We start from the raw sequence: 14,554 nt of genomic DNA on the forward strand, positions 1-14,554 counted from the left end.
TAATTTAATGAAGAAATTTTCCTGAAGTGATGCACAGAAACATAATCTAATTTGGCAGCAGTCCAAAGAGGAAAATATTGTCTGTTTACTAAAATGATATCAAAGGATACGGATATTCAGTTGTGAAGCAAGACAGTTTGGAAGTGATCCATTAGAACTAAGAAAAAGAAGAGATTTGGTTAATGCAATCAGCATACAGAATACTACCAAGCATTGACAGTTTTTAATCTTTCAGTTTGTTTTAAAGTTTGACAAGGAATAATGAATTGGAATGACTAAATAAGAAAGGGAACATTTTCTTGATTTTGAAGTGTTGATTAACTGAATAGGGACACTATTAATATATTTTTCTTTGTGACATATTGATTAAAAATTGAAATGCACAGCTGCTCACTTTCTTCGTTCCAAGTCCATTTTCATTTTTATCCTGTTAGGAATATATTGAAGTAATAACATTTCAGTTGATACATTTAAGTGAACAGACCGTGCCTTGGTGCAGAAATTAGAACAGTCCAAGTAATGGCATTGAATCTGTAAGTTGATTCATATTTCAGCTTGCCTGTACTGGCATTAAGAGGCACTGTTTGTGAAAGGTAGCTAATTACCTGAAACACTGAGTCAATAAAATCAAGGCTGTGATTGAACAGAATGTACTTTGCAGAGAATCTGTGCTGGCATTCAGCTAAAAACATTTATAGAGAGGCAATCGGAATTAAATAACGTAGGTTGCATTAAGATCCAGGGAATTTATAGATGTTTGAGAAAGAACTGCAGACGCTGGATAAAATCAAAGGTAGACATAAAATGCTGGAGTAACTCAGTGGGTGAGGCAGCATCTATGGAGAGAAGGAATTGGTTACGTTTCGGGTCGAGATCCTTCTTCAGACTGGTGTTGTTTATAGGTGTTGTTAAGTAAAATTGTGGAATGCAGTCATATTGTGAGTAGAACTCCCAACTCCAGTTATGTTTATGATACATTTTCAATATCCTCATCATCGTGGCCCTTGCAACCCCTCTTTCTCCATCTCTCCCATCTCTCCCCCCCCCACCGTAGTTGTACTAGTTTTACTATCTTCCTGGTGTGTTCCACTGTCTGTGTAACCCGTTATCGACTATCCCCCCCCCCCGCTAATAATTGACCATTGTGGTTTCTACAGTTCCTTGATTATTGTTGCTTTTTGTATATCTCCCATTCATTTGTCCTAAATACTGCATATATCTCTCGTTCCCCTTTCCCGTCTCTCAGTCTGAAGAAGGGTCTCAATCCGAAATGTCACCTATTCCTTTTCTCCAAAAGCTTTTCATTGTACCTCGGAACATGTGACAATAAACTAAACTAAACTAATTCAGAGATGTTGCCTGACCCGCTGAGTTATTCAAGCTTTTTATATCTGTCTGCATCTTTAGACTTCTTGTTGGATCACTCAAAGATCTGGGCTTGGAGAGTTCCGTGGGAGACAGGGGAATAGGTGAGGAAAATGTTAGGAAATGATAGGACATGTTTAGAGGGATATGGACCAAATTTTGGCAGGTGGGACAAGTGTAGATGGGACATATTGACCAGTGTGGGCTAGTTGGTCCTTAGAGCCTGTTTCCACGCTGTAAGACTCTATGATTATGTAGAAGGAAGAAAATATTAACCTTGAAGTTTTCAAAGGAGTATAGTTGGTAAGCATGGTAGGGAGGGCTGGAGAAAGAGTTTCACTGCAAAGCAGCAGTGACTCAGAGTTGCATCATAAATTTTGAACAGAAGGCTCGAGTTGGGAGCCACTTGACTATGAAGAAGTTGCATTACTGAGTTGGAGCAGAGCTAAGAATGATATGCAGTTGAAGATTTAAAATACATTATTAGTGACAGGGCAGACATTAGGAGAGATGCCTAGAAGTGTAGAAAATGTTATTTGTGTGGAGAAAGCTAAGCTCGTTGAAAAGATAGAAATAAGTTCCTCTGGTAATGGAATCGAGAGTGCACAGATGTGCAGAACACTAGGCTGCATGTGGTTTTGTTAAACCTACGAGGAAGCAACGGTAATGTTTGTGGGAATGAGCCCAAACTGTTGGGTTGATGTAGGTAATTTGCTTTAAAAATAAAATAAAGCTTTGCTGTTTGATTCTGCCGGGAACAAGTGAACAGACTGAGTCTTTGTTTTTTGAAAACAAAGGTAAAAATGTTTCCTTGTTGATGTGTTGATCATTTTGAAGCGTTTTGCATGTGGGAAGAGCAATACCAAAGGCAATTAACCTAAAATTGTCATTGAGAAATTAAATGGGTAATTCTGTAGAAACTTCTTTCGGCAGAAATTGGGAGGAATATGGATTGCCACACCTTCATCAGTAGTTGAAACAAAATCTAAAAGGGCATTTAATGGGCAGTTAAATGAACGAAAGAAGATGATGGGGAGCAGAGTTCAATGTTGATAGGTGGATGAGGAAGGATGAGATGAGACCTGTGTCATTATATACAAAAGGACATTCAGCCCATTGCTACTTCCTTGATTCTCAGAATGAATTATCCAGTTCTTCCTACTTCCTGATTCTTTATCCATAGCCCACAAATCCTTGTTTTTTAAGTTGATATCAATTTCCGCCATGAGTATTTCTATTGAATCTTCTATTCACCGTTCTTGCATGCAAACTAGGTGTGATCAGAATTCTGGAATCAACAATTAATTTTCCATGATAGTATTTGAAGCCCATATTCCAGGAATTGATCAGTAAACAGCTCAGGCCAACTCCTAATGTTTTACGACCCTAAAATCTGTTTTACTCCTAAACTTAGCCTATAAAAAGCTTGGTATGAAACCAACTGAAGAAGTGTCCTGACTTGAAACGTCACCCCTATGTCTCAGAATGTTACCTCCAACTTACTAGCATTAAATACCACAACCTGCTATTTGCATGCAAAATGTAAGAAATTTGATTGAATAATTGAATGCCTTTAAACTTCATTAAAGGCAATAGCAACCAAATTTAAAAAAAGGTTAACTGGCTGCTTGACTCACTGAGTTACTCCAGCAACATGTATCTTTTTTTTAACTGGCAGTTTAGTAAGTAACTTCTGCCTATTCCTCAGCGTCTGATTTTCTGCTCTTTGAAAGTCAATAGTTAAGAGCAAGGATGTTCATTAAAATTTGCCTGATGCTAGATGCTCGTGATGCCCTTGGCTGTCAGCTGAGCATTCAACATTTATTCCACTACTTAGTGTTAGAAAATAATCATATGAATGTCTAAATGAAATCTAACCCTTGAGGATGCCGTACCGGAGGTTTGAACAGGACAGAAATATTGTGATGGAAGCATGTATTTCTTTGAGCTATGTGATTAAACCCTTGCCTCCTATCAATGCATAGCTCCGGCAAGGTAACATTAAGGAGGAGCTGTATTTGGATACTGAATCACTTGAATACAAGGACACTTGGGCTTCTCGAACATTGAAGTTTCCAAGTTTGTCACCATCCAGAAATATGTTTTGTGCCCCAAAGTAGATAACTTTATAATTTTCCTTTAGTATTTGAAGCCCATGTACCAGGAATTGATCAGTAAACAGCTCGGGCCAATTCCTAATGTTTTACGAGCCTAAAATCTGTTTTACTCCTGCACTTAGCTTATAAAAAGCTTGGTATGAAACCAACTGAAGAAATGTCCTGACCTGAAACGTCAACCCTATCCATGTTCTCCAGGGATGTTGCCCGACCCGCTGAGTTACTCCAGCACTTTATCTTTTTTTGTAAACCTGCATCCGCAGTTCCTTGATTCTATTGATGATGTGCAGTATTCGGAATGATGACAAATCTCCAACATATCTGAATGTTGGTGGATCCGAGTAAAATTCTGATAATCTGGTATCTGGCTTACGGGTATATGGGCGGCACGGTGGCGCAGCCATAGAGTTGCTGTCATACAGCGTTTGCAGCGCCGGAGACCCGGGTTTGATCCCGACTATGGGTGCTATCTGTACGGAGTTAGTATGTTCCCCCCTTGACCTCGTGCTTTTTTTCCTGAGATCTTTGATTTCTTCCCACACTCAAAGACATACATGTTTGTTGGTTAATTGGCTTGGTATAAGTGTAAACTGTACCTCGTGTGTGTGTGTGTAGGATGGTGTTAGCGTGCAGGGATCACTGTTCGGTGAGGACTCAATGGGCCGAAGGGCCTGTTTCCGCTCTGTATCTTTAAACTAAACTAATTCCTGATAGGTTGGCATCTGGCTTATACATTAGTGTGGCAACCAAATAAATCTATTCCAGGCCAATTTTTTCTTTTAAAGGCAGGAATGTGTACCTATACTTGGGTGGAGGTGGAGCCAGAGTCCTAAATACTTATACACTTTTGCTTGACAAAAGCTTGTCAAATACAAACAGAAGCCTATTACATTTTTTATTAATGCAGGAGTCATTTTCTGTGGCCTCAGTGAGCATATTACAATATTAAGTAGCCTATGTATTAGTAGCCATCTAATATTATTAATATTCAGCAGCCATCACCTAATTTGAGGAAGGACATATTGTGCTCCTGTAACATGTTTTAAAAAAAAAAGTGAAATAAAGATGGGGTATTGATAGAATAACATGGTATAGATTGTAAAGTAAGCTAGTTGAGCACTACCCATCCCCAGGAACCTGCATTATCAGAGTCACTGCTATTCAAGGCCATTTATCAGCAATGTCATGTAGTTTCAATGCTATTGCAAATCATTGCGCTACAGCAGAGAAAACCTTGCAAACATTGTGTGTTTATGAGACTGTTGATGTGAATATTTTGTTACTTTCCATGTGGCACACTTAAGATATTTATGTTATACCTGTCCCTGTTTTAAATCACAGTAGTTTAACTTTGGGGCATTAAAATATAGTTACATTTTCTCTGATGAGTAAGCTATGTTTTCTGGAATCAATATATTTCAGCAGTTTTCATTAGGGGTTTCCCCTTGGTGCTCCGGCTTCCTGCCACATTGCAAAATTGTTAATTGCCCCTAGCATGTGGGTGAGTAGGTAAAATCTGGAGGCGTTTATAGGAAAGTTAGAGGGACAGTTGGAGGGGAAAAACTATTGGGGAATGCGATTACTCCGTGAGTCAGCATAGACTGAAATGACAATAAGAAATTATGATGGAACACACTTGCATATGACTGACTATTCTCTTTCATGGCACTCAAAAAAAAATTGCATGATTTTTTTTTCAGTGTTTCGAAGTCTCATTATGAAAGTGGGAATGCAACTAAAAGGATCATCATGAAGGAAGTAGAAATGCAACTAACTTGAAAGGGTTTTCAGAAAGAGCAGTCAATTAATAGAATGCTACCTGGCCACAGCCGGTAACACCCTAAGATCTAACATTTTCTTCCTACTCCTGAAATAATAATTTGATATTGGGTTTAAATTGTATACCTTTTGTGTTTGTGTCTTTCCGTTGTTAACTCGAGTTACCAATGCAAAAAGTGAATGACCTGAATTTATTTGAAAGTTGAATGGTCCTACTATGCTACTTGCCTCGAGCATAAAGTCCCACTTGTACTCTGCACACATCAGTGTGATGTAGTGTCATGGATACCCATTTGTTATTAAATTCTGTCTGATTTCTTTTGCCTCAATTGCCTTAAAATGTAGGCTATTAGTGAAACAATCATGATAGTTAAACTGAAAATCTCTATGAACATCCAGTAAGTGCACCAGTTCCTTGGTTTATGTTAGTTTTATGAAGTTGTCAAGACCTCACTAAACCCTTAAACAATATTCAAAAGATTATTCAGCATGTTAAAATTTTGAAATAATATTGCAAGCAGTTCCGTCAGTCAAAATCTTCTCTCTAGGGTGAAAATGTCAGATTAGAGAGCATAGGTTTAAGGCAGTGGTTCCCAACGTGGGGCGTACGCCCCACAGGGGGGCAATTTGATTTTTAAGGGGGGCAATTGAACTGAGGTCTGGGTCCAAATTTTCGATTTTTATTTTTTAGGATTTTCCATCAGGTAAACATGTAGTTTATGTTTCAGATGTTATTTTGAGTAAATAATTTTTCTGGGGTAAAAAAGGTCGTTATTGTGTAGTTATTACAACCAAGGTATTGGCGTTTTAAGCTTCTTCAGCTGAAACGGAGTTCACTTTTTAAATGATAAGAATTATATATCACCACATGGGGGGGGGTGGGGGGGCATCAGGATTTTAGAGGTGATTAGGTGGGGCATGGACAAAAAAAGGTTGGGAACCACTGGTTTAAGGTGAGAGGGGCAAAGTGCAATGGAGTTTTTTTTTCACAGAGTGACGGGTGCCTGGAACGCACTGCCAAGGCTGGAGACGGATATGATAGTGGAATTTAAGAGGCTTTTAGATGGGCATATGGATATGCAGTGAGATTAATTTAACTTGGCATCATGTTTCATGAAGACTGCCAAAAGGCCTGTTCCTATGCTGTACTGTTCTATGTTCTGTGTTCAGTAGTAGGACAATGATTTCCCTGTCATGTATAACCCAGGAGGCTTCTCTCCTCCAGCTGGGAATCAACCAAATGTACAGAATCCATGTTAATGATAATTGATATGTTTGATTCCACATGGTCAAAATTAACTTTTTTCTTCACTAGAAATATTGAAAATAAGTAAGTAAGTGAAGCAGCAAAAATTTCTGTGAATATTTTTTAAATTCATCAACAGGATCGGCATGCTGCTGACAATGCCAACATATATCGTCCAATAATAATTGGTCCTGAATTGAGGAGCTAGTGGAGAGTTACCCACTTTGCTCGAGATCAAGTGTCACATGGAAGCCACACAAATAGAAGATTGCAAATTTCCATATTTGAAGGTCATTGGTAAACCAAATGGGCTTCAGGATAGTTTGGTTCCCCATTTCATTTGCCCAATTAACTCCATTTCCACCATCACTACAGGAATTGAATAGCAGGTCAAATACTATCATTCAAAACAAAATACTAAACACCTGGAGCCATACAGCATTGAAACCTGAATGCCAATTTTGGCATTCTGTCGAGGAGCTTAAATAGCTTTAAGAAATTGGCAAATCACATGCAATCCTACCTATTTTAATTAACTGGTCAATGTTCATTGAATCATGTAATTGTGTGTGCCAACCATCACTAGTTCAGTCAAGAATGTAGTTATTAAAGCCTAACTTGGCTGCCTTAACTGTTGGCTGAGAAACAATAACTATGAAAAATATGAATTCAAGATTCTTCACTGTTTGTCCATCCCCTCCCACATGTTAGATCAACTTTGGGAGGTTGGGTACATGGCTTTTTGTTTTTAATAACTGTTTTATTTCATCAGGCCTGCTTGGAAAATGACATTGATAAACTTGGCAGTGAACAGAAGGACAACGAAGCTACGATTTCTCTTATCAATGCCTCCAAGAGTAGCTTGCCAAATACAACAATTGTAACACCGCATGTGAGACAGAATGAAACCCTCTCCCAGGTCTGTTTTTTGTGATTATTCTTACAGTGCCCTCCATAATGTTTGGGACAAAGACCCATCATTTATTTCTTTGCCTCTGGACTCCACAATTTGAGATTTGTAAATGAAACGATCACATGTGGTTCAAGTGCACATTGTCAGATTTTAATAAAGGCCATTTTTATACATTTGGTTTCACCACGTAGAAATTACAGCAGTGTTTATACATAGTCCCCCCCCCCCATTTCAGGGCACCATAATGTTTGGGACACAGCAATGTTATGTAAATGAAAGTAGTCATGTTTAGTATTTTGTTGCATACCCTTTGCATGCAATATCTGCTTGAAGTCTGCGATTCGTGGACATCACCAGTTGCTGGGTGTCTTCTCTGGTGATGCTCTGCCAGGCCTGTATGTGACATGTGATTTATTCTATTACAAATCTCAAATTGTGGAGTACAGAGGCAAATAAATAAATGATGTGTCTTTGACCCAAACATTATGGAGGGCACTGTATATAAACATGTACACTTGTCCTTTAGTTCCCATTTGGATTTGTGATGTGTGACTTTACATTTTAAAAGTATGTTAACTGATCTCAGTGATTAATCTTTCCAATGCAAACTATGTAATGCTTTTCATAAATTAATCCTGCAAGTGCAAGAAGGCCATGGTGTTTAATAAGACTGATTCTTGAGGGCCTATATGATAGAACATTTTGTTCAACTAAATCCTTGCAGCTTATTTTTCTTTAGTTAGGTATGTCTAGGTAGATGTTTCATTGCTATGGGAATAATAGTCAAGCCACAACATCATAATCTCACCATATACCATATACACCATATACCTGCTTTTGGGGCAGATGAGGAATGAAACCTGCTCATTGTGTTCTCCGATGGAGATTTGGTTAGCTCAGTGGAAGAATAGAAATTAAATTAATTTCTTCCTTGCTGGCACCAGTTAATTACTTTAGAGATACAGTGCGGGAACAGGCCCTTCGGCCCACCGACCCGCCACCCCCGCATATTAACACTATCCCACACCCACTAGGGACAATTTTTACAGTTACCAAGCCTGTACGTCTTTGGAGTACGGGAGGAAACCGAAGATCTCTGAGAAAACCCACGCAGTTCACGGGGAGAACGTGCAAACTCAGTACAGACAGCACCCGTAGTCGGAATCAAACCCGGGTCTCCAGCGCCAGTTATCTAGTTGGGGAATAAAAACAAACTCTTGGAGAAGCTCAGCATGCCAGGCAACATCTGTGAAGGGAAATGGACAAGTTACATTAGGGTTGGGACACAGTCTGAAGAAGTGTCCTGAACTGAAACGTTGTCCGTACACTTTCCTCCGCAGGCACTACCTGACTCATTGAGCTCCTCCAGCAGTTTGTTTTTTATTTAAGCTTCCAGCATTTGCAGTCTCTTGTGTCTCCCTCTGGTTGGGGAAAATCCTTTCGGGTAAATTTGTGGGAAAAGGTGGCTTTTCTTTACACACTTAAATTTTAATTTTTGCTTGTGTAGATGTTGCATTCAACTGGACAAGACCAAAGTGAAGAAGGCAGGTAGGAGCATCCTTGATGTTTCACTAACCAATTTCTCACAACTAGATGGATTTTCTTGCACTCATCTCCCAGTAAAAAGCAGTAAATAAAGGAAATTAAAATGTTTTAGCTGGGGAACAACATTCAGAAATAGGAATACATATTTTTTCTGAAGCAATTTTGAATTATAAAGCACTAGTTAAGGTGAAGATAAAAGAATAAGGGTAGTGATGTTGATCACTGGAAGTTAGAATTAAAATTATCCTTTGATAAGTGCATTGCAGAAGCAATCCCCTCCCCTCATTTCATCATTGAATAACAAAGCTTCCCTCCTTTTTGTGTGATTTATCGAAGCTGCTTGCCATTGACGCTTAGATCAAAGGAACATTTTCATTTGTCTAATCATATGTCAAACAACACGGAAACAGGTTCACTGGCACACCAAGTCTGTCCACCACCCACTTACACTAATCTGTATTTATTCTCCCCACATGCCCTTCAACTCTTCCCAGATTCGTCTATTCCCCTCTGTACCTGGGATAACTTTCAGCAGCCAATTGACCCACTGATCCAAGTGTCTCGGGGAAGTGGGTGGAAGCCAGAGTACCCGCAGGGACCAGGGAGAATGTGCAAACTCCACACAGACAACGTGAGAGGTTGGAGCTTCTTGGGTCCGTGGATATACATTCTAGCAGCTATATCAAAACAGAAGACATTCCCAAAACAGCCAATCGTTCTCCTCATACAAACATATCTCACTTACAGCAGAACTTGAGATTGTGATCGAGAACTGGTTTTGCATATAAACCATTTCTAATGCAGGGTATTGAGATTGATTAGCAGTCTGGAACAGCTAACTGCATGTCCAACCTGTAGCCTTTGCACCCTAGGCTCTCACAATAAATTTGCTGAACTGTCGAGAATCTGAGGTTCAATTTTACAGACATTTTGTTTTATCGCTTTATAGGGGTGTCTCCTCTACAGAAAGCCTTCGGCAACTGTCTGCTCAGTTAAATGGCTTGGTGACTCAGGTGAGGCTGATTCCATTGGGCCAAATTTTATTTTTTTTAATTAAATCTAAATGTTGCATTAAACATGAAATCCCACCTTTCCTCTTTTTAGTATCCTGTGGAGATTTGAGTCTTGTCCGTAACGCAGTCACACTTTTATTTCTACTTTAACTTTCAAATTCCTGAGTTAACGTAAGAAAAATAGATTGGCTGCTGGATTATTTTATGGCCTTCCACTAGATTTTAAGTTTTTTGTATTTATTGCAACAACCTTTTCCATCCCAACACCATCACATGCTCCTGTTATTGGTGCTATTTTGAATGCTCTCTTGTATCCTCTAACGTCTGGTAAACCTCCCTTCGTGCGTTTCTTGCACTGCTTTTCCATTCTGAAATGAGGAATATCCAGTGCCTTGAAATATGGAATTAATTATCTCTCTTATTGCTATTGCTCAGTCAAAACCTTGCTTGGTAAATTATTACTGGTGGGTCTATGAAATTGTGTTGATCAATTGTTAATATAACTTGAGTGGGCAGAGAACTACTCCCTTTCCAGTCACATAGGTATTGACTTAGTGCGTGAAAATTGGTTAATTCCTTCATTGAAATATAATGATAATAATAATAATAATAATAATAATATTTATAGAGCACTTTAAAAACAAACATAGCTGCAACAAAGTGCTGTACATCACTAATCATTGACAAAAAAGTTAATACACACCAAAAATCAAAATCAAAAGAAATAGTAGGAAAAGACATGTAAAATAAAGAAACATCAAAAACACCACAAACAGAAGCAAAGCCTCAGGCATGGTCAAAAGCCAGGGAGTACAAATGTGTTTTAACACTGGATTTGAAGGTGGACAGTGAGGGGGCCTGTCTGATGTGCAACGGCAGGGTGTTCCAGAGTGCCGGAGCAGCAACAGAGAAGGCTCTATCCCCTCTGAGCCTCCGACTAGACCTCGGTACCCCCAGGAGCAGCTGACCTGAGGGACCGGGCAGGAGCGTATGGGTGGAGCAGCTCAGAGAGGTAAGGCGGGGCGAGCCCATTCAGAGATTTAAAAACAAATAACAGTATCTTAAAATGAACTCGAAAGTGCACCGGGAGCCAGTGTAGGGAGGCCAGAATTGGCGATATGTGCTCCCTCTTTCGAGTCCCTGTTAAAAGGCGAGCAGCAGCATTCTGAACCAACTGGAGACGAGCCAGTGAAGAACGAGCAAAACCAAAATAGAGCGCGTTACAGTAATCCAGCCTAGATGTAATAAAGGCATGGATTACTGTCTCAAAATGCTGCCGCTCGAGAATGGGCTTCACCTCGATGATGCATTGAACTATGTTAGTGGGTATCAGTTTGGTCATGTATATTTCAGTCAAAGCTCATGAAGTTTGTATTGTGTTCTCGGAATTAAAAAAAAAAAGAACCTATGCAGCATGCCATTCAACAACTGTTTAAAAAAGCTTAATGTTTTCAAAATGGTCAATTGATTATATCCAATTACTTCAGAATTTTCTATTGTCATTTCAGCATTTGTAGACCTTTATATAAACTAATCATTTTTCAGCAAGCAAATCTGAACAGATCATAAAACAGTAATCCATTAGGATGTTCAGTTGAATTTGAGCTTCACTTAAATACACCACCTGAATTTCTCAACTGGATGGTCACTCGATCTGCTTCTCCCTACCCAAGTTATAAAGGAAATCAGGTGAACTTAAGTCGTATTTTGAAATCTTTCTGGTCTAGGTTAGGTCATATAAACAGTATTGCAATTTATGTGGCCAATTTGATATTGTTTTGGGTGATGGCATTGAGCATTATAACTTGTCAAATAGAGTACAATTACTTTTTCCTTCTCCATTCTCCAGACAACTTATGTGAATGGTGAAAGTGGAGTTTGTGCCGTCAGCCCTAAAGAACTGGAGGTAGGATGATGCAAGTGGATTCTTATTTTTAAGGATGAAGGTTTAATGGGGACACAGTTCATAACATTCTGTCCCCTGTTGAAAAGGGATTTTACTTCTTAGGGGCTCTTAATATTTTCTGTGTAAGTTTTAAAATTCAAAAATGTCCCACCCTTGTGTCGAATGATTTCAGGTGGAAAATCTTTTTACATTTTTTTTTTTAGAAAGTGAGCTGCTGGAGAAACTCGGTGAGTCAGGCAGTACCTATGGAGGGAAATGGAGATTTGATGCTGCACCTGGACTTGAAAAGTAGAGAGGAAATGGCCAGTGTAAATATATGGAAGAGCCCTAGGGGTCAGACAACAGCTAGCAAGCAATAGGTGGAGGAGGGGAGGGGTTGATTGGCAGATAAGATTTGGGTTGAGGATGGACAGATGATGATGGCAACAGATGCTAGGAGGTAATGATGGCTGCAGATTCTGGAATCTGACAGGAAAGGTAGGTGGAGAGTGGAACCAAATACGGATGGATGATGTCAGATGGGAATACAGAAAGAAGGGAGGGGTGAGAAGTAGGTGGGTGGGGGGGGGGGGGGAGGTCCATTGGGAGGAGTGATATGTGGCTATAGGAAATAATGCCATGATAGGAACAAGAATTGTGGTCTTCTAAGGAAGAGATAGAAATTATTTTTGAGCTCCACTGGTCAGAATAGGCCTGGAGTATTGCGAGTAGCTTATGGCAACAAGCTTATTAAGGAGAAGAATATGCAGGGTACTAACAGACTACTGACAGGCACAGACTAGTGTCAGACTACTGGCTCAGCAGGTCTAGCAGCTTCTCATGAGAACATGGATAGGCGATGTTTACCTGCCAGGCTTTGTCCTGCCCCTCCTCATATCCACCTGTCTCCTCCTTTAGATTAGATTAGATTCCTTTATTGTCATTCAGACCTTTCGGTCTGAACGAAATTATGCTGCCTGCAGTCATACACAGAACCAATAAAAACAAAACATACAATAAACACAAATTAAACATCCACCACAGTGAGTTCACCAAGCACATCCTCACTGTGATGGAGGCGAAGTCTTAGTGTGTCCCGTCCCCGTCCCCCCCCCCCCCCCCCGTCCCCCCCCCCACACAATCAGTCTGACGATGAAGAATCCCAACCCAAAACTTCACCTATCCATGTTCAGCTGAGATGCTGCCTGACTTGCTGAGCTACTCCAGCTCTCTTTTTAACCAGCATCTACAGTGTGTTGGTTCTAGAAACCTATTAAGGAATTGGTCTCGGAGAGAGTGTAGATTTCACAGAGTCTTGCTTGCTTCCATTGATTACATTACAGGGACTGATCCTAGGGGTTATATTCTCTGGAATTTTAGAAGGGGTGACTTGATAAAATTTATCAGGATATTCAGCAAAGCAGATTGGATTGATAGAGAGAAAAATATTTTCACCAGATATTGACTAGGACCAGGAGTCAATGTTTAAAATTCTAAGTGAGTTTAGAAAACACTTACAGTAGAAATTTGAATTGCTGTTCTACAAATGGCAATTCATGCTCGACAACATTTGTACATTTAGTATCTGTGTTTAACAGACTTTTATTAATCAGATGTGTAAAGAGACATGAGGAAAGTCTGGTATAAGGTCACTGATCTTCCATTGATCTCAATGAATATTTGAACCGCCAGGAGAGACTAAATAGCTTTTTTCTATGTTTCTGCAAGTGCATAGGTTTGAGTTGTACAACCTCTTCCATAAAACAATAGGTTCGTCTCAAATAATAATAATAATAATAATAATAATCTTATTTATATAGCACATTTTTAGTCAACTTGCATTGACCCCAAAGTGCTTCACATAATTACATTACATTTACACACAGGCAAAGGTGGGTGAAGTGTCTTGCCCCAAGGACACAACGACAGTATGCACTCCAAGCGGGATTCGAACCGGCTACCTTTCAGTCGCCAGCCGAACACTTAGCCCATTGCGCCATCTGTCGTCCCAACAAATATTTTATGCAACATTTTATTTTTATTTAGTTTCCTCTTTAATTCTACCCAGGTCTCCATACCAATCATGCTTGTTATTCCTGCTGAAGCAATGACTACTTGCATCAATTACTAGCCATTATTCATGTGTGATTTGAACTTGTTCACAGGACATTGGACCTTCAACTGATTAGTTTGTCTGCAAAAAATTTCCTAATCTGCAACTCGAGGTGCAGAAATCGCAAACTCTGGCTATTTTTGTCCTCAATGCACAAATTGTCCCTGCTGCATCGATAATTGACCACTTTCCTCAGTGGATTGAAAGCAAATTTTATCCCGTCTCGAAATATCTCTGCACCTGTTGTATAATTTATAGTGAATATAATTGATAAAGTGATCTGTATATGATTGTGGCTTATAGCTAATGAAAAAGTAGATGAAACTGGATCTTGTCCATGCACCACACTATTTTTGTGCCATTATATTTTGACAGATAACTTCATCTATCACTGACATATGGCCCATTGTAGCATTCAAAGATACTTTGAAGATATTTTGCCATCTCAATTTGCCGTCTCAATCATTCTATCTCTATGTTTACTTAAATGCTAGACACTTGGGTAACGTCATCTGTACGTGATAACGCCAAAATATGTCGACATCTGCATCACTTCTAATCTGGTGTAGTGAAAATAA

General features: G+C 39.4%; 1 protein-coding gene across 3 annotated transcripts in view; it reads left to right on the top strand.

Moving 5' to 3' along the window:
- golga2 (golgin A2) overlaps positions 1 to 14,554 on the top strand; it is a 71,083-nt gene that overhangs the window by 12,034 nt on the left and 44,495 nt on the right. For all 3 annotated transcript variants that reach the window (XM_055660112.1, XM_055660113.1, XM_055660114.1), the window contains 4 exons: positions 7,280 to 7,426; positions 8,928 to 8,968; positions 9,915 to 9,978; positions 11,828 to 11,884. In XM_055660112.1, the coding sequence (XP_055516087.1) occupies positions 7,280 to 7,426; positions 8,928 to 8,968; positions 9,915 to 9,978; positions 11,828 to 11,884 (309 nt within the window). The remainder of the gene's footprint in view (positions 1 to 7,279; positions 7,427 to 8,927; positions 8,969 to 9,914; positions 9,979 to 11,827; positions 11,885 to 14,554) is intronic.

This window comes from Leucoraja erinacea, chromosome 31 (assembly GCF_028641065.1).
Source record: "Leucoraja erinacea ecotype New England chromosome 31, Leri_hhj_1, whole genome shotgun sequence".
NCBI classification, from domain to species: Eukaryota; Metazoa; Chordata; class Chondrichthyes; order Rajiformes; family Rajidae; genus Leucoraja; species Leucoraja erinaceus.